The sequence below is a fragment of the Hipposideros armiger genome, unplaced genomic scaffold (assembly GCF_001890085.2).
Source record: "Hipposideros armiger isolate ML-2016 unplaced genomic scaffold, ASM189008v1 scaffold_331, whole genome shotgun sequence".
Lineage (NCBI taxonomy): Eukaryota > Metazoa > Chordata > Mammalia > Chiroptera > Hipposideridae > Hipposideros > Hipposideros armiger.
The window spans coordinates 2,087,449-2,108,286 of record NW_017731681.1 but is presented as its reverse complement, the minus strand read 5'-3'; the positions used below and the strand labels follow the sequence as shown (position 1 = coordinate 2,108,286).

Below are 20,838 nucleotides of genomic sequence, written 5' to 3'. Positions count from 1 at the left end.
CCACTCCCCCAGCTCAGACACCCTCCACCTGACCCTCTGAAGCCCTTTTAGAGCTGAGCACTTAGCCCCCAGATAACAGCCTCACCCTTCCAGGAAGCCCTCCTGAAGCTGGGCCCGCTGCCGCGGCTCCTCAATGACATCAGCACAGCTCTGAGGAATCCCAACATCCAAAGGCAACCAAGCCGCCAGAGTGAGCGGGCCCGGCCTCAGCCCGTGGTGCTGCGGGGCCCATCGGCTGAGATGCAGGGCTACATGATGCGGGACCTCAACAGGTGAGCACCTGGGCAGCCTGCACCTGGGCCCTAGGACCCTTACTTCTCTGTTTCTGGTACACTTTACTTGGCTCCACGTGCACCTCTGTAGGGCTTGCAAGACAGGAAAAAGCAGCAGGTTGTCAGAGGAAATGGTAAGGAGCCGTGTACAGTCAGTGGGTAGGCTGAGAGCCCTTTAAGAGCAGACAGAGCGAGAAACGTGGAGCTCCAGCTCCAGCTTGTAAGCCGAGGGGGTCCCCGCTGCCAGCTCTCCTATGCCTGTCCCAAGGCAGAGGTGCAGCCCGTACATGTTGTCTCAGCCAGGGGGCGCCCAAAATTCAAATATCTCTGTACCAGCTGGAAAATAAGCACCGCCCCAGCCCCCACCAGAACCTCGCAGACCTCACCGTGACCTAGCACTAGACAAGTAACCCCTGGACCCTCGTGGGGCCTCCACGGGCCCTGCAGGCATTCCGATGGGTGACACTGCGCCGCAGCGCTGCACATTTTCGATGCCCGCCCTGCTTGTTCCTCTGCCTGTCTCTCCCTCCATGATTCCACACCCATTCTGCCATTCCCGCATCTCCTTCCACTTGTCCAAGCCTTTTGCCCACCTCTCTCCTTCTCTCTGTCTGTGCTTGCCCCTCTTTCCATCTCTCTCCAGCTCCATCGACCTTCAGTCCTTCATGGCGCGAGGCCTCAACAGGTGAGGGGCTCTCCCCTCCCCCGCCCTCCTCTCCTCGCCTGTCTGCTCGCCCTCTCCCACTCCAGTGGCCTTCACCTTCCTCCTCTCCTCTTCTCTTCCATGCACCCTCATCTCCTCCATATCTGCCCAGACTTGCCCCTCATCCCTCATCTTGCCGCCCCCATCTCCCTTCCTGAAGGGGCCTTGTCCTCTCCTTTTCCCGCACAGCCCCTCCCATCCTCCCTGCGTCCCCCCAGAGCTGCCACCGCCAGCTTAGCCCTTCCCCATGGTTCCCACTTTTCACCTCAGGGCCTACCAGACCACAGCAGGCTCGAGTGCCAGTGCCTTGGCCTTACCTCCCATTTGTGTGCCCCCTTACCTTCCAACAGCTCTATGGACATGGCTCGCCTCCCCTCCCCAACCAAGGAAAAGCCACCCCCACCACCCCCTGGTGGGGGGAAAGACCTGTTCTATGTAAGCCGTCCACCCCTGGCCCGTTCCTCGCCAGCATACTGCACGAGCAGCTCAGACATCACAGAGCCAGAGCAGAAGATGCTGAGTGTCAACAAGAGTGTCTCCATGCTGGATCTGCAGGGTGACGGGCCCGGTGGCCGCCTCAACAGCAGCAGTGTATCCAACCTGGCAGCCGTCGGGGACCTGCTGCACTCCAGCCAGGCCTCCCTGACTGCAGCCTTGGGGCTCCGGCCTGCACCGGCTGGACGCCTCTCCCAGGGGAGTGGCTCGTCCATCACAGCAGCTGGCATGCGCCTGAGCCAGATGGGTGTCACCACGGACAGTGTCCCTGCCCAGCAACTGCGCATCCCCCTCTCCTTCCAGAACCCTCTCTTCCACATGGCTGCTGATGGGCCAGGCCCCCCAGGGGGCCACGGAGGGGGTGCTGGCCACGGCCCACCCTCCTCCCATCACCACCATCACCACCATCACCACCACCGAGGTGGAGAGCCTCCAGGGGACACCTTTGCCCCATTCCATGGCTACAGCAAGAGCGAGGACCTCTCCTCAGGGGTCCCCAAGCCCCCCGCTGCTTCCATCCTTCACAGCCACAGCTACAGTGATGAGTTTGGACCCTCTGGTACTGACTTCACCCGTCGGCAGCTCTCACTTCAGGACAACCTGCAGCACATGCTGTCCCCTCCTCAGATCACCATTGGTCCCCAGAGGCCTGCCCCCTCAGGCCCTGGAGGTGGGAGCGGTGGAGGGGGCAGTGGCGGGGGTGGCGGGGGCCAGCCGCCTCCATTGCAAAGGGGCAAGTCTCAGCAGTTGACAGTCAGCGCTGCCCAGAAACCCCGGCCATCCAGTGGGAATCTATTGCAGTCGCCGGAGCCGAGTTATGGCCCTGCCCGTCCACGGCAACAGAGTCTCAGCAAGGAGGGCAGCATTGGGGGCAGCGGGGGCAGTGGTGGCGGAGGGGGTGGGGGGCTCAAGCCCTCCATCACCAAGCAGGTAGGTAAGGGTGGGAGGAAGGTAGGGCGGGAAGAAGGAAATGGGTTGGGGAGGTAGAGGTAGATTAGAGTTTCTGTTCTGAAGGTACAATTTCCTCACCTCCTTTCATTCATTAAGCAAATGTGCATAGATGCCTGCTATGTGCCATGTGCTGCTCTAGGCACCGTGGATTTGGCAGTAAACAACACAATAATCGCTGCCCTTGTGGCGCTCACATTCAGAAGGGAGACACAATAAACACTTGCATAGCATTCACAGGGTGATAGAGCGAGAGCAGGGGATGGGGTTGGGACTCTCATCTCTTGGCAGTGCTCTCGCTCTAAATGCACCCTGCCTTCTCCCACCTTTCCTCTCTCTGTTTGTCCCCACCTTGCCCTGTCCCAGCATTCTCAGACGCCATCCACACTGAACCCCACAATGCCAGCCTCTGAGCGAACGGTGGCCTGGGTCTCCAATATGCCTCACCTGTCAGCTGACATCGAGAGTGCCCACATCGAGCGGGAAGAGTACAAGCTCAAGGAGTACTCTAAGTCGATGGATGAGAGCCGGCTGGACAGGGTACACCAGCCCTACCGGCCCCAAGCCCCTGTCCTTTACCCACAGGGGAGGCCTCTTGTCATTGCTGAGGGAAACATCGAGTTAGGAAGTCATGGTGGAAAGAAAAGACAGACCTGATCCCGTCTCTTGGGAAGCCTTCAGTCTGTTAGGGGAGACCAGATACAATCAGTCCACTGAAAATCCAATTCCAGTTCTATGTTGTGGGTTACTTTGTAGACTGGGGACAAACTTGCTCTCCGTTAGGCTTGGCTCCATGTCCATCCGCAGGGAGGACAGAAGCCCTGGCTCCTATGACTGCTCAGGAAAAGGAAAGTTACTTTATTAGCAGCGCTAGCTAATAAATTGGGCGGGGGCAGAAGGGTTGCAGTTGTACTGCAAGTGATGTTTGGTTTACCCAGTCACTGCCCCGTGGGCAAAGGTGACAGAGGGCTGAGGTGGAAAGTGGTATCGGCCCATGTGTGGAAAGACCGTCTAGACCAGGGGTCGGCAAAGCGGCTCGTGAGCCACATGCGGCGCTTTGGGTATGTTCTGTCTCAAAAGTTTGCCGACCCCTGGTCCAGGACTCAGCTGGTGGTGGCCCAGAGTGAAGGACAGCAAGAGCTCTGGGACGCACAGATAACTTAGAAGAACGCTTCTTGGGGAAGCCACTGTTCCAAGGACCCTGAAGGAGAGGGTAGCTGCAGGATCAGGTCATATGTAGCCAATGTATGGCTCCAACTTGGGGAGCAGGGAGAGATTCCTTCGGGGGAAGTGGTCTTTGAGCATAGGAAAATGTTGGGACTGATGTATATGGACTTGGTCCAGAAAGTTCCATGAGAGAATTAAGCCCTAATGTCCTGAGTTAGCCATCATAGGCAATGAATTAAAATCTCTCCTTTGCCTCTAGGGTGGGGTAGGTTATGTGTACCCTCCTCGGAGAATGAGAAGATAGTCTCAAATCATGTTTCTGTTTTGTGGGTCAGATGAGGAGGAATCTTTGTTGAAGAAGGCTCTAGACTAGTACTGTCCAGTAGAAGTTCCTGCATGATGGGAATGTCCTATCATCTCCACTGTCCAATATGGTAGCCATTGGCCACGTGGCTGGTGCAATTGGGGAACTGAAGTTTTAGTTTCACTTAAATTTTAAATAGCCACATGTAGCTAGTGGCTACTGTATTTGGATAGCAGAGCTCCAGATTTTAGAGCCAGTGGGGCAGATAAAATGACTCTTCCAGTCCCAGAAGTCCAGGGTCATTACCACAGAGAGGCATCATCATAGATTCTCAACCTGGACTCAACTGAAGCCCAGACCCCGGCCCAAGGATGGAGCCTTTCCTCTCCCTAGCCGATGTCTCTCCTTCCTGGTCTCCATATGCTCTGTGGCCTGAGTTGGGGCTGAGGAGTCACCTTAGCTTTAATTTCTGGGTACAGTCATTCAAGGTGTGTCTGTGAGTCTGTGTAGGTTTCTGTGTGGGTCTTCAGTGTCCAGGTGCACATGTGAGGACAGGTGTACCTAGCCCGCTCAGGGTGTGGGAGTCTGACCTTGCTCCATTTTGAGGGGGCCTCAGCTTCACGGACGGGCCTTTGAACAGTGGGTGTGTCTGTATGATCAACAGGCGGGGAAGGGGTGGAGCAGGCCTTTGGAATGCCCCTCACCCGGCAGTGGCTGTGCTTGGCAGGCAGGGATGGAGGCTGGGTGGTGGGGTCAGGGCAAGGTGGCCCTCACAGTGCGGGGTCGTGTGCCCGGCGGGCAGGTGAAGGAGTACGAGGAGGAGATCCACTCCCTGAAGGAGCGGCTGCACATGTCCAACCGGAAGCTGGAGGAGTATGAGCGGAGGTTGCTGTCCCAGGAAGAACAGACCAGCAAGATCCTGATGCAGTATCAGGCCCGACTGGAGCAGAGTGAGAAGAGGCTAAGGCAGCAGCAGGTGGAGAAGGACTCACAGATCAAGAGCATCATTGGCAGGTGAGGGGCGGCCTGGGGAGGATAGCAAGGGAGGGCTTGAGGTGAAGGAGAAGTAGGGAGCACCCCTCCTGCCCGAGGAAAGCCCACCCCCTACTCCCGGGGCACCACCCACTCACACATCACCAGAAGGGGAGAACCTCTTGCTTAGTGCATTCAGTGTCCCTTTACTAAACCCTGACCTCTCCTGATAAACTTCTGGGGCCCTGAGGAAATGTGCCTGTTACTGTCCAACCATTACTGTGTGTCTGGGCCCTCTAGGCTGGGATCCACCACCGGTTATTTTCAACCCAGCCTGGGATGTTTACCCCACACCTGGGCAGGGATCCCTGGACAGAGTAGCCCCTGCCCATCCCTCCCTCTCCAGCCTTGGCAAGGTGCTCCATTAGAGAAAGAGTGCCCTTGTTTTATAAAGCCTGTGCACGTTCTCAGCGGCTCTGCGGAGCCCTGGGCTCCAAAGGAGGTGTCCCAGCAGGGGGTCAGTTATCCTGAGAACTGGGCAGGACCCCGGACCCCCCTCCAACCGGAGCCAGCTCTATTTTGATCCATTCTAAATGTATTTTTGAGTAAGATTAATTAGAAGAAAAAGGCTTGACTTGAAACTTTTGAAAACCACTGCTCTAATTGGTATCCTTTATGAGAAATCACCTTGAGAATCTACCACAGGTAGAGATGCTGGGATAATAATAACTGTAGAGACCCCTCTTGGGTGAGGGGCATCCCTGGGGCTGCACTGGAGGTGGCATAGGCTCAGTGGGGTGGAATGGGGTGCGTAGAGGGTCTGTGAGAGGACACTGTCCCAAATGGGAGGCTGGAGGGCCAGGGCTGTGTGGCTGGTAGAGGTCCGTGAGGCTCAGAAAGCTGTCCTTAGCAGGGACATGTGAGGGTCCCTGACAGGAAGGTGAATAACAGGGACGATGGAGGGATTCTGAGGGTGGGAGAGGATGCCCAAGGCTTTTCCAGAGAGCTGTGGGGGTTCCCGGGGTCCGGAGTTCCAAGGGCAGGTTAGTGCCCGCCACTAACCCCACTGAAGCCCGTCCCTTCAGGCTGATGCTGGTGGAGGAGGAGCTGCGCCGGGACCACCCCACCATGGCTGAGCCACTACCCGAACCCAAGAAGAGGCTGCTCGACGCTCAGGTGGAAATTACAATGTCATTTATCTTCTCCGTGTCCCATCCCCATCCATCCCACTGTCCTTCGTGCACTCATGGCACCAGCCGCCCCAGCCCCATTGCTGTCTGTCTGTCTGTCCCATTGTCCTCTGTTTGTCTACTGGCTGCTCCCAGCAGCGCCTCAGTTACCCCATCTTCATCCCATCGTCTGTGCCTTTGTCACTCCTGGCAGTGTCAGCCCCACCCCCTGTGCCTTCCCGCCCTGTCTTTCCCGATCCTGTCTGTGTCACAGGACCTCTGCCAGAAACCGTCTCTCTGCCCCGGATCCCACCAGTTCCTGGAACCCGGGCCCCTTCTGTGCCTGCTCCTGTTCAGTCAGGGGGTTCAGCTTCCCCTGAACCCTTCTTGGGCCACGAGGGCTACAGGCTGCATTTCGCTAGAATAGAGCCCAGGGCAGTATGAGTTCTCATTTCCCCACGTTCTGGATGGTGCCCTGGGGACTTGGGGTCCCCTTCACCTCTGTTCTCTTGGCTCCCCAATTCTCCTGATTCCTGGGCAGCCCCCGCATAGAGTCTTCCTGACTCTTCAGCTCTTGAACCCTCCCCCACAACAAGCTTGCCTTTCCTTCAGTGTTTAAGCCCAGCCCCCTCTGGCCTGTCTTCCTCTCTGGTCCTCACCCCTGACTAGCACGTCCCAGCTCCCTGCTGTCCTCCCTCTCTCCTCACCAGCCAGCTTTTAGGACCTCCCTCCTGCATCCTTACCCCTGCTCTCCCCAAATTCTGCTCATTTTCCCACCATGCTCCTCCTTCTGCTCTGACCGCCAGGCTTCCCCACCACCAACACCAAGGCTCCTGACCCCATGACCCCACTCTCTCCCCCTGCAGCTCCTCATCAGGTAATTCTCCTGGTTCCGCTTTGACCACGGGCGGAGGACACAGGGGGAGGTGACTCCGGACCACTGCAGGTTGGTCGTGAAGCCCACTCCCCTCCGACTCTCCACAGCCTCTCCCCGCCTCCCCGACTCTCCACAGCCTCTCCCCCATCACTGCCGCCCTCCACACCCCAGAACCTCCACAGGCCCTGCCCTCCTGACACCTCCTGCATAGACCCATCTCCCAAGGCACTGCCCAGAGAGCGAGTACTTCCTGCTGCCTCCCTGACACCGGTACCAGGCATCTACCCGGACAGGCCCAGCACACTGCCAGATCACACTCCCTTTCCTGCAAAACCCACCCCCCCAGCCTCCTCCCGACTCTCAGTCCTCTTCCTCTCCGGTGTATGTCTGTCACCCCCCATTTCACCAGAGCGTCCTTGGGGGTTGGGCTGTTGGGGGTGGGGCTTGTTAAGGGGTGGTGGGTGATGATGGGTTGGGGGACCCTGGCTAGAGGGGCTGTGCTGACTGCGGCAGGTAGGTGGGGCTTGGTTCTCTACCTCTCCTTCCTTCCACCTCTCACCTGCTTCTCTCTTCCTCCTCCTTATACCTGTGAGGTAGAAAGCATCTGGGGCTCCTATTTGGCCCCATTGGGTGGGAATTAAGAGGGGCTAGTGAACTCAGGGAGGCTCTGGGTGGCATGGAAAGAACGCTGTTCAGATGTCGGGACGGTAGGCAGGATGAGTGGAGTAAGGAGCAGGAAAGGAGCCATGACAGATGTTAGCATGTGGCGTGGGAGCTGGGAGGGGTGGGATGTCTTCCTAGATAAGATCATGGGCTCAGTAGCCAGGTCAACTCCCAAGCAATGATGCCAGAAACAGCATATTAAATAATCTCCATTCTTCCTGTCCAAGCTCACATCCAGGGTTGCTAATGCCACTCACTCCCCATCTGCCACCACCCAGTGGCCTTGCCAGATGCGTAATCCTACGTGAAAAGCTAGTAAATGGGAACCTGTCAGCCACTGCCTTCATTTCTGAGGTGCTGTATCTTCTGTGGGATTGATCTGTAGCGGGCAGTGGCTCTCACACTGTAATTTTAACTCTCTGCCTGCCCAGCCTCTCTGTCAAAGTACTTGGGGATCTGTAAACAGATGCTGAAAGGCACCAGGGGACCTCGCCATTTAAAGGACTCCTGTAGCGAATTCTTTTGTAAAATGAATGATGGCACCCTAATTTATCTACTTTCTAAATTTGGGTCCATGGGGGTGTAGGGGGCATGCCTGTGTGCTGCCGCCAGCAGACAAGTGGAGGGAAGGGAATCTGAGGTTTCCTTCCTCTGCTCTCCCGCCATACTCAGGATCCCCTACCATTGGTAATTGCCTCTCGCTTACTTGTGGGAACTGGGGGAGATGCTCAGCAAGCTAAGAAGGTAGTTTGCTTTAAGCTGGGGTTTGGGGGACTTTCTGAGAGGGGCACTCTTTGATCTGGAAAGGAGAACTGATCTGGGAGCCTCTGCTTGGATGTGTTTGTATCCTTTTGATACGGTCAGACATAACTAGGTTGCCAGGCCTACGTGCCCTGTGGCTCAGGAAATAATTTGGAAACTTTGAGGTGTTGGTCCCTCTGCAACTCAGCCATTAATTTAAAAATTAATTTTGTGCCTTTATTTTAAGCCAAGTGAGCAATCAGAAGTATAGTACAGATGGCTTTTTTCTCTCCCAGCAGAGGAACAGAAGCTGGAGCTGAGGGCAGGAACCAGGAGTTGGTCCAGGAGCTGGGGGGGGGGGGGTGACACAATAGGACCAGGGGTGGGGGTAGGGTCTGGTACCCCTCACCCTGTAAGTGGGAGCCCAGGGAGAGGGATTGAAAGGAATGTGGGGGTGGAAAGGAATGAGGCGCTTGTGCTTCCTGGGGATGTAGAGATTGGGGCTTGCTGTGTCTCTGCAGAAGCTCCCGGTGGTTCTGGTTAGTAGGAGAGAGAGGCAGCCCTCCCACAATACTTTTACCTTCCCACATCACTTCCCTGAATCCCCTTCCTTTCCCCCCAGTACAGTTAAACCTCTCTAATTTGGAATGTTATATTTGAGAAGATGGCCACTCTGAATAAGTGACAAAACTGAATGACTGTCTATTTAATGAAACGCATGTCTTCAAAATATATACAGTAAGTAAACCTCAATGAATAAGGCTTTTCCACTCGAGGCCCTCAGGGAGCATGCGTTAATGAATAGATAGGATTGAAAAGTCTGTTTTCTGATATAGGTTAAATATTCCTCCTACAGACACATTTCCACCATTAATTTGCTTAGCACACCCTTTCTTCATAGTTAAAGGAAAACTCAAGCCCAGTTTTTGTTCAAATTATGAAAAAATTCCAAATCCATGGGGGTTTGGATTAATGAGGTTTTGCTGTACTGCCTCCCCTTATTCCCTCAACACAAAGTTCCTACCTCTGACTGGGGGTGGGCTGGGAGGGAGCTCCGAGAGGAGGGTGGGCAGGGCAAGGGAACATACAAGGGTTAGGTGGCGGGGGTAGGCTTCCTGGTGTGAACTGGTTTCCTGGTGTGACTCCCTGGGTTGAAGGCCCCTGTTAGGAGTCTGGGATAAGATTCTCTTCTCCCTGATCCCAGAAGATGTAACTTCTACTGCAGGTGAGAAACAAAATAGGAGGGAGGTTGGGGGTGGTCCTGTGGGAAGGGGTGGGACATGGCTTATGGAGTGGGCTGGCTATGGGGGAGGCGACCACTAGAGGGCTGGCACCCAGGCCCCCTCGAAGCGTCTCAATAAGTCCGCGCTCTCCTCTTTGGTGTCTTGCAGGAGAGGCAGCTTCCCCCCTTGGGTCCAACAAACCCGCGTGTGACGCTGGCCCCACCTTGGAACGGCCTGGCCCCCCCAGCCCCGCCCCCCCCACCCCGGCTACAGATCACCGAGAACGGCGAGTTCCGAAACACCGCAGACCACTAGCCCTCCCAGCATCACAGACCTTCCTGCCCATGCACCCCACCTGGAACAGCACCAACCAACAGGACTGGAGTTCGCCGAGGGACATCGGGATTGCTCCCTGAAGGCCTCCTTGGGGGGCACCAGTCTCCCGCCCCCACTGCACCATTTCCAGGAGGGAGAGTGGGGACCCTTAGCTGCCCCGTTTTCCTTCCTGTTGGGGTGCTGCCCCCTGTAACTCCCAAGGACCCTTGCCCCAGGACACCACCTATCCCACACAGACCCCTTCACTCCGGGGTGCTATCCCCATCCTCTGCCTCATCGTTCCCCTGAGCACTGGGGGACAGACCGTCGCCCCCACCCTGGGGGTGTGGCACCTCCAAACTTTCAACTTCAGGGTGATTTTTTAGCAGTAACCAGAGCTGACAATCTAACTCCCCTCCACCGCCCCATTTTGGCCTCCCCTGTCCCCCTTGTTATGGGGAGGGGACCCCAGGTGAGGGGGCCCTATTACCCCTTGATTTCTCAGGAGCGTCTGGGGGGGCTCAGCACGCACAAACTCCTTCTCCTCCTACCACTCTTAAATTTACTCCCTCCCCACCCAGAACCCAGATGGGGTGGAGGGGCCACCGGGGCAGGGAGGGGGCGGCAAGGGGGGAATGGGAGTTGTCTCCCTTTCCTCCCACACCTGATCTGCTCTTGGCTGGTCCCAGAGCGGGGTGAGGGGGCTTATGCCCCCCCCTCCCCCAGTGTGTTGGGTGGGGTGGAATTGAGGTTAGGATGAGGGGTTAGGGTTCAGGAGGGTGTGTATGTTGGGGAGGACAGACTAGCTGGTCTGCCCTCCCCTGGCACATGCAGGCCCCCCTGCCCCTCCCCTCTCTCTTCTTGGTCTCTACTCCCAGGGGGAGGAGGGAACTTACTCTAGGAAAAGCCATGTCTCTCTCCCCCAGGGTGGGGGGACTTGTGTTGGAGGAGGGGTGTTGGGGGCCCCCTTCCATGACTCTGTCCCCTAGGGGGAGGTAGGATAGGGCTGGGTCACCCTTTCATCCTCCCCCCCTCCCCACCCCAATCTCCCTCCACCTCCCTCCCTCCCGCCAGCTCCACAATTTTTCGGTGTTTCTCTGTACATAGCTCTCTGGCGGGATAGGGGAGGTAGGATGGATGGGGTTTGGGGTGGGTAGGTCATGGCAGGGGAGAAACCCCTCCTTGACACCCCCTCTTCCCTGACTGCTGTCCCCTACCCAGCCTTGCCCCCTCATCCCTTCTTGCGTTTGGTATTGAGACTTCACAGACTCTACCCTTCTTTCTTTTGTATGGACAGTTTCCCTTCAGTCCCCTCCCCCTATACACATACACCCAGCCGGGGCCAAATTTATACTTATATAAAAGTTGTAAATATGTGAAATTTTATCCCTGTGCCCTCTCCTTGCTTTCCCAACCTCAGACCCAACCCTAGACCCCCTTTCCTCCTCCTCTCTTCTTTGGCTGTTGTAATTATCTGGGGTTTGTACTGTACATATCCGGGGTGTTTGTGTGTGGGCTGGGGGCAACCCCTCTGTACAGAGCTTCCTGGCCCCCTCCCCCCATGCTGCCCTCCCCACCCACCACCCTAAGGGTAGGGAGACGCTCTTCCTACCTGTTTTATTTTGTTTTCTCGTTCTCCCTCCCCACCCAGCCCCGTCCCAGCCTTCTCTACCCCACCACTGTCCCTTTTTCTCCACTCCCAGCCCCATTTCCTTTTTTTCTGGAGTGTGTGGTGAAACAGAAAAATCATGTTTAATAAACGGAGATTGTTCTTTTATCACTATGCTGACTTTCCTAGGCTAGGACCTCCAGGACCAGCACAGTGATAGGATCTGCTTTTTTGGGGAGGGGGTTTACAACCTAGGAGAAACTATATTCCTGCATGATGCCATAGTCTCTCCTCCTAGAATACCACTCTCCCACCCAATGAGACTTACTCTGTTTTAGAGCAGGGGTGTTAAAAAACAAAATTCGACTGAGTAGATTTAAAGATCTGGTTGGCTTTATTCACTGATGCATGAATTGGGCAGCATCCCATCTAGAGAATAGTGAAGGATCTCAGCCCAGCTGCAGAAAAGGAAAGGTTTTTAAAGGCCGAAAGGGGTGGAAACGGGAAATTATTAGCAAAGAACGCATTGTTTCAGGCAAGGTCGCTCTCCTAAGGGACATAGAAAGGGAAAATCAGGTGGGTTACCTCACTAGAGCTGCAAGTAATTCCAGGTTAACTACCTAAAGGTTACACTCGGGAGAGAGGGTAAAACTGCAATTAGGTTAAGTATTAATTCTTAGTTTGCAGACGTGGGCTTGGCACAAGTGACTCCATTTTGGAACTGCTGTCTGTTTTGTAACAGGGTTTCACACTGGCCAAACACCCAGTCTAGCTCTCCCCTCACCACTGCCCCACTTAACCCCAAGGAGTCAAGAAGCCAAGAAATCTGATGAAAGATTCCAAGTATATATATATATATATTTTTTTAATTACCTATAAAGGTTTAATTGCTAAAGTGCTCCCGTGCGGAATGGAGGAAAGCTCATGGTTCCTCAGCAAATTGGGTTGCAATCCCAGACCCACCACTTGCCAGGCTCGGTTTCCCCGCCCCCCAAAGGAAACAGGAGGGCAACACGTACCTCGCAGGGCAGGGGTGGGCTACTGGGAGATGTGGACCGTGCTCAGCCCTCACAGCAGGTGCCCACTTAATCTCGCCCTCTCGGCACTACTTTTAATCACCGAGGCGGCTCACTAGTCTCCTCTCTCCGAGCGCTCAATACTTTCCGAGGCCCGCCAGCTGGGCCTCCCGCAGCCGCGGCCACCGCGAGACGCGCCTCGCTTTTCGCCCGCGCAACCAATCAACACGAGGCTCGTGGGCCTCCGATTGGCTGCTCCTGGCCCATCCGGCGTCGGCGTCCGCGGGGGGGAGTGGCTTCCGGCCCTGACGGCGCGGTGGCTGTAGAGACATTCCTAGGTCTGCGCAGCGTGTGTACCGGCGGGGGCGTGGCGGCGGGAAGGGCAGCCCGGCTGGCGCTCGCGGTCTCCCGGAGGCCGCATCTTCCCGGGAGCCGGGCCCCGTGGGCACCGTAGGGGAAACGGAGCGGCGGCAGGAGCCGTCCCGGGCCAGCGGGGCCAGCCAGGCTCGTGGCTGAAGGTCCTCCTCATCTTGTTCCACAGGCCCTGGAAGTTAAATCCCTGGTTGGTGTTTGGTTGTTTTTGTTTTGTTGGTGGGTAAGTGCGCGGGACTGATCTGCAAAAACTATCACTGAAAATGGGAGGTAGGGGAGGCGGGTGGTGGTTGAGGTGACATGGTACCTTCATCTGGATGTGACCCCTGTCTCTTTCCTCCACAGCCTTCATCCCGCGTGGGGTCTACCCCCGTCCCTCATCTGTACTCGATCCTCAGAGATAGCTCTCCTTCCTAGGAAGCCATGGATACCTCGGCGTCTTTGCCTCCGGTACCCCCGTCCCCGATCTGCAACCCAGCGCCACGGACCATCCAGATAGAGTTCCCTCAGCATAGCTCATTGCTGCTGGAAGCCCTGAACCGTCACAGGCTAGAGGGAAAGTTCTGTGATGTGTCCCTCCTGGTGCAGGGCCGGGAGCTTAGGGCTCACAAAGCAGTGTTGGCTGCTGCGTCTCCTTACTTCCACGACAAACTTCTTCTGGGGGATGCGCCACGGCTCACTCTGCCCAGCATCATTGAAGCTGATGCCTTCGAGGGGCTGCTCCAGCTCATTTATTCAGGGCGCCTCCGCCTGCCACTGGATGCTCTCCCTGCCCACCTCCTTGTGGCCAGTGGCCTCCAGATGTGGCAAGTAGTAGATCAGTGCTCAGAGATCCTTAGAGAATTAGACACCTCAGGGGGTGGAATGTCAACCCGTGGAGTGACCCCGTGTCACACACCTCTTTCCACCACATCCTCTACGGGAGGTTGGTGCATTCACTCTTCCCCTTTCCAGACGCCTGTGCAGTCTTCTGCTTCTACTGAGAGCCCCTTTGGAGGGGAGGGGAGTGAACTGGGAGATGTGCTACAGATTCAGGTTGAGGAAGAGGAGGAGGAGGAGGAAGATGATGATGATGATGATGAAGACCAGGGGTCAGCAGCACTCTCTCAGCCTCCTCCACCTCCGAGAGTATCATGGATTCCCCGCACTCGTGGATCCCGCCCACTGCCCATGTCCACTGTCCCCTGTAGGCTTCCAGAGGATGAGAGTGCACCAGTTGAACCTCCTGCCCCTCTGACCTCACTGCACCCCAAAATCGTCTACGTTAAGCAGGAACCTTTAGAATCTAAGGAGGAGATATCAGGAGGTGGAACTCAGTCTGGAGGAGTAAAGGAGGAGACCAAAGTGTTTCCTGGAGGGGACACTGAAGGGACTAGAGAGCTAGGGTTCTTGCTGCCCTCAGGAGCAGGGGCAGCATCTGGGCGTGGAGGTCCATCCTGGAAACCAGTGGATCTTCATGGGAATGAAATCTTGTCGGGGGGTGGGGGACCTGGGGGTGCAGGGCAGGCTGTGCATGGGCCTGTGAAGCTGGGGGGGGCACCTCCTGAAGATGGAAAACGCTTTGGTTGCTTGTGTGGGAAGCGGTTTGCAGTGAAGCCAAAGCGTGACCGGCACATCATGCTGACCTTCAGCCTTCGGCCTTTTGGCTGTGGCATCTGCAACAAGCGCTTCAAGCTGAAGCACCATCTGACAGAGCATATGAAGACCCATGCTGGGGCCCTGCATGCCTGTCCCCACTGTGGTCGTCGGTTCCGAGTCCATGCCTGTTTCCTTCGCCACCAGGACCTATGCAAGGGCCAGGGCTGGGCCACCGCTCACTGGACTTACAAGTGACCATGGAGGCCATACACTGACTTCTAGGACGAGAGAGCTGCTGCTGACAGATGCTTACCCCTCACTACAATGGCATCCCAATCCTGGATCTTATAATCATACCAAAAGGATAGATACATTATGGGCCTCTTGTTCTTGGGTGTGGGCCTCAACCTGGCAAATTTGGAAACTCAGATTTTTCGTTTCACTCCAGGTTTTTACTAATCACCCTACAGCAGAGTGGTTTACAGGCCATGTGTAAAATGGTCACTTGCCCATAATAGATCTTCTTTTCACACAGGAAACCAGATGTCACATTAGAAGTTTATCTGAAAAGAGGAAAGTTAGAACAAAAAGACAAAATGATAAATGTTTCATTCAGTCTCCATGAGGAGTTAAAGGGGCTGGTCTCACCTAGGGGTATGTTTGATTCAGAGCTCTTGTAATTCAGAGACTAAGCTCTAAGCTTTCCTTTCCCTCATCATAGCTGAAATGTGAGCACAATTCTTTTTATGTACTTTCCTTATATCTTTCTAGAAGCCCCTCAGATCGTAACTTGCTTTCTCACCAGTAGATACCTTCCCAACACCTTTATGTTTGTTGTAGTTGAGCACTTTAACAAGCTGGGCATTCCATGTGTTGTCCCTAGGATCCCCTGGAATAGAGAGTATTTCCTCGATAGCCTGTGCCTCCTGTCTACCTTTGACCCCACAGATCACTCATCTATTGATCACAGTAACTGGCATGTGACCAGTGAACTCAGGAGATGGCCACTGACCTAAAATGCTCTCAGGGTAGCACCACTGCTCTGAACAAGTGGCCTTGGCCAGAGGGACTCAGGGCGGAGACAGCACATGCTGCAGACACGGTGGGACCCCCCTCTCCCCTCCACACACACACACAAACACACATGACGGTTGTGTGTTGACCCTTGGTTGAGAGGTAGAAGGGCAGGTTTTGGAATGGGGAGATTGTCGCAGGTTACTTAATTTCTTCAAATAAACTTTGCCCTGAGGTCTCAGCTGACAGTGGACTGGAGTAAGTGATTTATGTGGGAAAGACAACGTGAGAACAGAGTTGCAAAGACTTGGATGTGTTCCTTATGCAGCTGGGTTATGTTGATGGGGGAAGGATGGGATGGTTTCACACTGGTGCAGAGAAAGCAGCTCTGGGTTTCAGTGGGCCAGATTCTAGGCCCGGACCTGCCACGGAATAATGTCTGGTAAGTTACCTTATCTTTCAGAGTCTGAATTGTTCCTTTGTGTGTGTGTGTGGGGGGGGGGCATGGACCTCCTAACTGGTTCTTTGTCTTCTTTTTTTAAAAGGGCTTGGTTCACGTGATCTTTATAATCTCTGACTTCATGTATTGCATATAATATTTGGTTTATTCTAACATCTAGTGCAAAGCACTGTGCCATACCCTGATTCATACTGTGCCCTCAAGGAGTTCACAGCTACGACTGAAGCTAGACAAATAATGACAGTGTAGTGTGGTAAGTCCATGGTAGTGGGCAGGACAAGCTACTGTGGTGGCACAAAGGAAGGCGAACAAAGACCTGTTACAGGTCAGCAGAGGTTTCACAAAGAACTCCATGTACCAGAGTGTGGCAGTGGGTGTGGGTGGCTGAACTGATGTGGAAATGGGAGTGCATGAGTTGAAGTCACAGTTTCACTTCCAGGAATGATAGCCTTCCCCAAAGCGTGTTCCTCAAGAGTTACTAGATGTGGCACCCAGAAGGGGCTGAAAAAGATGACTTTATGGATGTGAAGGTGAAATATAGCTGGGATCTGTCAGCCTCTCTAAAGAGCCATGCTGCGGTATCATCCCCATGGTAAGGACTGTGAACACATTGGGAAAGGGGTCAGGGAGCCAGGCTGCCAGTCTTCAATCTCCTACAGTCCCACCCCCGCCATTATTTTGGCACACAGTCTGTAGGTGGCTGTATGCATGGGTCAGGGTCTTTTGGTTACAAGCAACAGAAACTGGCTCTGACTAACCTTATCAAAGCAGGAATCAATGGAAGGATGTGGGTGGCTCCTGGAATGGAAGGAAGGGATGAAGGACCAGCCTTTGGAAGGACAAGACCTGGGTCAGCTCTGGGGGTCCCGGGAGCAGGAACTCCTGGGGAATCTCTTCAGGTCATATCATTTGGGATGATGACCCAGTCATTCTTATTTCTTGTGTCACTCAAGATGAAATTTTCCAGGCCCACCGTCTGGGCAGAGCGCCTTGATCCTATGTTCCATCAAGGCAATGAAGTGGGGATAGAATCCTCAAGGGGAACTCGAAGTCCTGGGATAGAAGAGTGGGGAATGGATACTGGCCAGACGACAAGACACAGGCTCTCCCCTGACACTCTCCACATGCTGCCCATCTTGGGATCCTTAGAGCCCCAGATACACATGGCACTTAATAGGTGTTCAAGATATGTTGAACCTTCCACCTTTGCTCTCTGAACTTAAGGCAGAATTGCTTCCTCCGGTTCCTTAACCCCAGAGCACTTTGTTATTACTCTGTAAAGCTAATTAAAACACTAGAGTTTCATTTTAAAAGTTACTAAGTATTACATAGAAAACAAGTTCCATGATGAAAGATTTTGGTTTAAACAAAGGTGTACCTTTCTGCCTCTCTCCTTTCCTCCTTGTAGTGGCAGAGATGTCCCTCCTGCTGTCCAAGGCTGGCCCCTTCCCAGGACCTTTGTCCTTTTTCATTACCCTCTCTGTCCTGTATCTTTATGTAGTTCCTCATTTGCAGTTAGTCATGCTCATGGGTTGTGAGAATTAATACCTGTAAAATGCTTAGAACAGTGCCTTGCACTCAGTAAACTCAATAAATGTTAGGTATTATGAGAACATTAATGACCCACACCTTTACTGGGATCAGCTCTTTCAGGGATCAGGGAGGGATCACTTACATAAAGAGAAAATATTTTCAACTAAAAGGGAAATGAGGCATACAGCACTCAGTAAGGATTAGATATTATCATTGTTATGATTACCTTTCTCATAAATGCTAGTGTTCTCCAAGGCTCTTTTTACCTTCTAACTTTATACACTCCTGGGTGATTTTTATCCACTCTTCTGAGTTAAACCATTTAAATACTGATGACCCTCAATTTTATATCTCCAGTTTTCCTGACCTGAGACCCACTTAGAATTTTTCTTTCTTTTCTTCCTTCGAGAAGTGCCTGCTGTGTACTCGTATGTACCAGATAAAAAGAGCAGGAAGTATCACAGGGTTTGGGCCTAGGATTATCGCTTTACGAGACAGATATTTAAGCCAGCTATGTGGATACTTCGTAGACACCTCAAGCTCAACATGTCTAAAATACTCTACCCCACCTATAGCCAGCTGTTCCTCTGCCCTTTCCAGGTGTAGTAATGGTTCCGCCATCCACCCAAAGGCCCAAGACAGAAACCTGGGAGTGTTCCTGAACACCTGTCCCACCTCCCATACCTGCCCTACCAATGCTGTTTCCTAAATATTTCTGATTGATGCATTCCTTCATTCTCACCACAGCTACTGCAACTTAACTGGTTGTCTTGTCTTGCTTCCCTCTATTTTGCACTCTACACGCGACGGCCAGAGTGATCTTTCTAAAGCAAAAAGTACTGTTTCACCAGCTCTTAGTTTAAACCTTTCATTTACTTCCTCTTGCTCTTCCATGAAGTCCAAAGGATCTGGTTCCGGTTAGCACAGACTCGTTGTTCATGCCTGTCTTTCCTAGGCCTCTGCTTTTTTTCTGCTCATCATACTTCTCTCTCTAGCTAGAATAGTTATGTACCTAGAAATAGCCCTCGATGGGCTAATTCCTACTCTCTTTAGGTACCAGCTAAAACATTACTTCTAGAAATTTTCCTGATCATTAAGACCTCTGCTGTGTGCTCTCCTAGCTCTTATTTCCCCATGTCATGAGACTTTTTTGGAATTTCCTTTATTCAATAAGTATTTGCCAGCTATCCACTATTATATGGAGGCACTGTTTTAGGCATGGCGGACATTTCTTGCCCTCATAAGATTACATTCCAGTGCTATAAAGGAAATAAACCAGGTAATAAGACAGAGAGTAACAGAGAAGGAAGACATACTGTACACATTGACCTAGCATCCAGAAGAAAAGAAAGACCCAGACATGCAAAGCAGGGTAAGGAAGATGGTTCCAGTAAAGTGTTTAGCAGTTGCAAAGGTCAAAAAACAGAGGTTGGTATGTTTGACAAGGAGACCAGTGGGCCTGGAGAGGAACGAGGTGTTGTCTTAGTCTGTTTGGGCTGCTCTAACAGAATACCATGAACTTGGCTTATAAACAACAGAAATTCATTTCTCACAGTTCTGGAGGCTGGGAGGTCCAAGATCAAGCACCGGCAGAGTCAGTGTGGGGAGGACCTGCTTCCTGATACACAGCAGGTCATCTCGCTGTCTCCTCACATGGCAGAAAGAGAAAGGGAGCTCTCTGGGGTCTTTTATCCCATTCATGAGGGCTCCACCTTCATGACCTAATCACCTCCCAAAGGCCCCACCTCCTAACACCACCACATTGGGGGGTTAGGATTTCAACATAGGAATTGAGGGGACACAAACATTCAGTCCATTGCAGATGTGATTGAAGAGGTAGGCTGGGACTAGGTTATATAAAGTCCATCAGATTGTGATAAGGAATTTGGGTTTTATTCTAAATGCAATGGGAAGTCAATCAAGAGTTTAAAGTAGGGGAGTAATGGTCTTTTAACATTTTGAAAGAGATTCCTCTGGCTACAGAGCAAAATTGGCTCATTAGGGCGCAGGAGTGGAAGCAGGGAGACCAATTAAAATAGTTCAGTAGTGCAAAGAGGTGCATATGGAGATATGGAGAGAAGTAGATGGATTAAAACTATTAATATTTGGAGATAGGACTGACACAGGGCATTCTAACAGATTAATAGAGAGGTTGTGGGAAACTGAAAAATCAAGGAAGACCCCTAGAGTTTTGGCTTGGACAATTAAACTAGCGGCCATTTCATGAGTGGAAGATAGGAATAGAAGAACTTGGGAGTGGATCAAGGGTTTTGTTTGAATGACTAGAAATACGTACTGGGCAGCTGGATGTACTTGTCCAGTGTTCTTCTAGACCAGGGGTTTGCAAACTTATTCTCTAAGGGATCAGAGAGTAAATATTAGGCTTTGCATGTTAAGAAAAAAAAAACAAGGATATTATGTAAGTACATAAAAATTAAAGATTATAATTTTTTGTCCAAATCCAAAAATATAAAAATGTAATAATTGAGTACAATTTTTTTGGTAATACATGTCTGCTGCTTAATTGGGGTTCAAAGTTAGTGTGCCCTATTATTGCAAATGTTCATCTGTTAATGCTGATCTTTAATAAGCTTTTATATATTTCATCTTTGAAATTGTCTTCACACAAATAGCACAGCCAAATACTGGTATCAATCCAAGAGCATATGATGTTAATTGAGCATTTATAGAATCTATTATATTCTTCTCTTGATACTTGCCTCTTACCATGTCATTGCATTAATCACATCCAATTGATGGTTAGGTGGAAGCTCCTCAATTGCGCAATTAAACAAAATTTTCTTTGCATTTGCAGTGAGGTTCAAAAAACACTGCTGGAATGGTAGTTTGAGCTCAGAAAATATATCTGCTGCAAATCTGTGTGGGAATGGAGATCTTGCTTTCTGTTTTAACTTTTGATAGCACATGAAGTGTGTATAACAGCTTGACATTATCTGCGATTTAAATGACTTGAATGACGTGGCTGCAATATGTCTCACATGTAAGCACTGTTTTGCCTTATAATGTTAGATTAAATTCATTAAGAAACATCACCATGTCTGCAGCAAGTGTCCACTGACACATGAATGGACAAACAAAATGTGATATATGCATACAATGGAATGTTATTCAGACTTAAAAAAGGAAAGTAATTGTCACATGAATAAATCTTGAAGACATTATGCTAAGTGAAATAAGCCAGCCACAAAAGGACAAATACTTTATGATTCCACTTATTCGCGCAAGTTCACAGAGATAGAAAGCAGAATGGTGGTTGCCAGGTATTGGGGGCGTGGAGGAGTTCTTGCTTAACAGGTGAAGAGATTCAGTTTTGTAAGATGAAAAAAGCTCTGCTGATGGATCATGGTGATGGTTGCACAACAGTGTAGATGGACTAAATGGTAAAT

The 20,838-nt window shown here is 52.3% G+C and overlaps 2 protein-coding genes across 23 annotated transcripts in view; both read left to right on the top strand.

The window, feature by feature from the left end:
- The window catches only part of SYNGAP1 (synaptic Ras GTPase activating protein 1), a 31,513-nt gene extending 19,887 nt beyond the window's left edge, over window positions 1-11,626 (top strand). For 5 of the 20 annotated variants that reach the window (XM_019660890.1, XM_019660902.1, XM_019660909.1 and 2 more), the window contains 7 exons: window positions 94-272; window positions 916-957; window positions 1,326-2,400; window positions 2,785-2,958; window positions 4,692-4,903; window positions 5,947-6,040; window positions 9,703-11,626. In XM_019660890.1, the coding sequence (XP_019516435.1) occupies window positions 94-272; window positions 916-957; window positions 1,326-2,400; window positions 2,785-2,958; window positions 4,692-4,903; window positions 5,947-6,040; window positions 9,703-9,849 (1,923 nt within the window). In that variant the 3' untranslated portion in view covers window positions 9,850-11,626. Of the gene's footprint in view, window positions 1-93; window positions 273-915; window positions 958-1,325; window positions 2,401-2,784; window positions 2,959-4,691; window positions 4,904-5,933; window positions 6,041-6,896; window positions 6,977-8,933; window positions 9,050-9,702 lie in introns of all 20 variants that reach the window. The other 15 variants (XM_019660897.1, XM_019660899.1, XM_019660903.1 and 12 more) reach the window with 15 other exon arrangements.
- A 1,186-nt stretch (window positions 11,627-12,812) lies between these two features.
- ZBTB9 (zinc finger and BTB domain containing 9) lies at window positions 12,813-19,112 on the top strand. 3 transcript variants are annotated; one of them, XR_002126055.1, is made up of 3 exons: window positions 12,813-13,069; window positions 13,192-15,880; window positions 18,987-19,112. XR_002126055.1 is itself a non-coding variant. In XM_019660912.1 (2 exons), the coding sequence occupies exon 2, from the start codon at window positions 13,270-13,272 to the stop codon at window positions 14,677-14,679; it is 1,410 nt and encodes a 469-aa protein (XP_019516457.1). In that variant the 5' UTR covers window positions 12,813-13,036; window positions 13,192-13,269; the 3' UTR covers window positions 14,680-19,112. The 3 variants fall into 3 exon arrangements, 2 of the variants coding, with proteins under 2 accessions (XP_019516457.1, XP_019516456.1); XM_019660912.1 differs by having other exon boundaries at window positions 12,813-13,036; window positions 13,192-19,112; XM_019660911.1 differs by having other exon boundaries at window positions 13,192-19,112.
- Window positions 19,113-20,838: the final 1,726 nt, after the last annotated feature.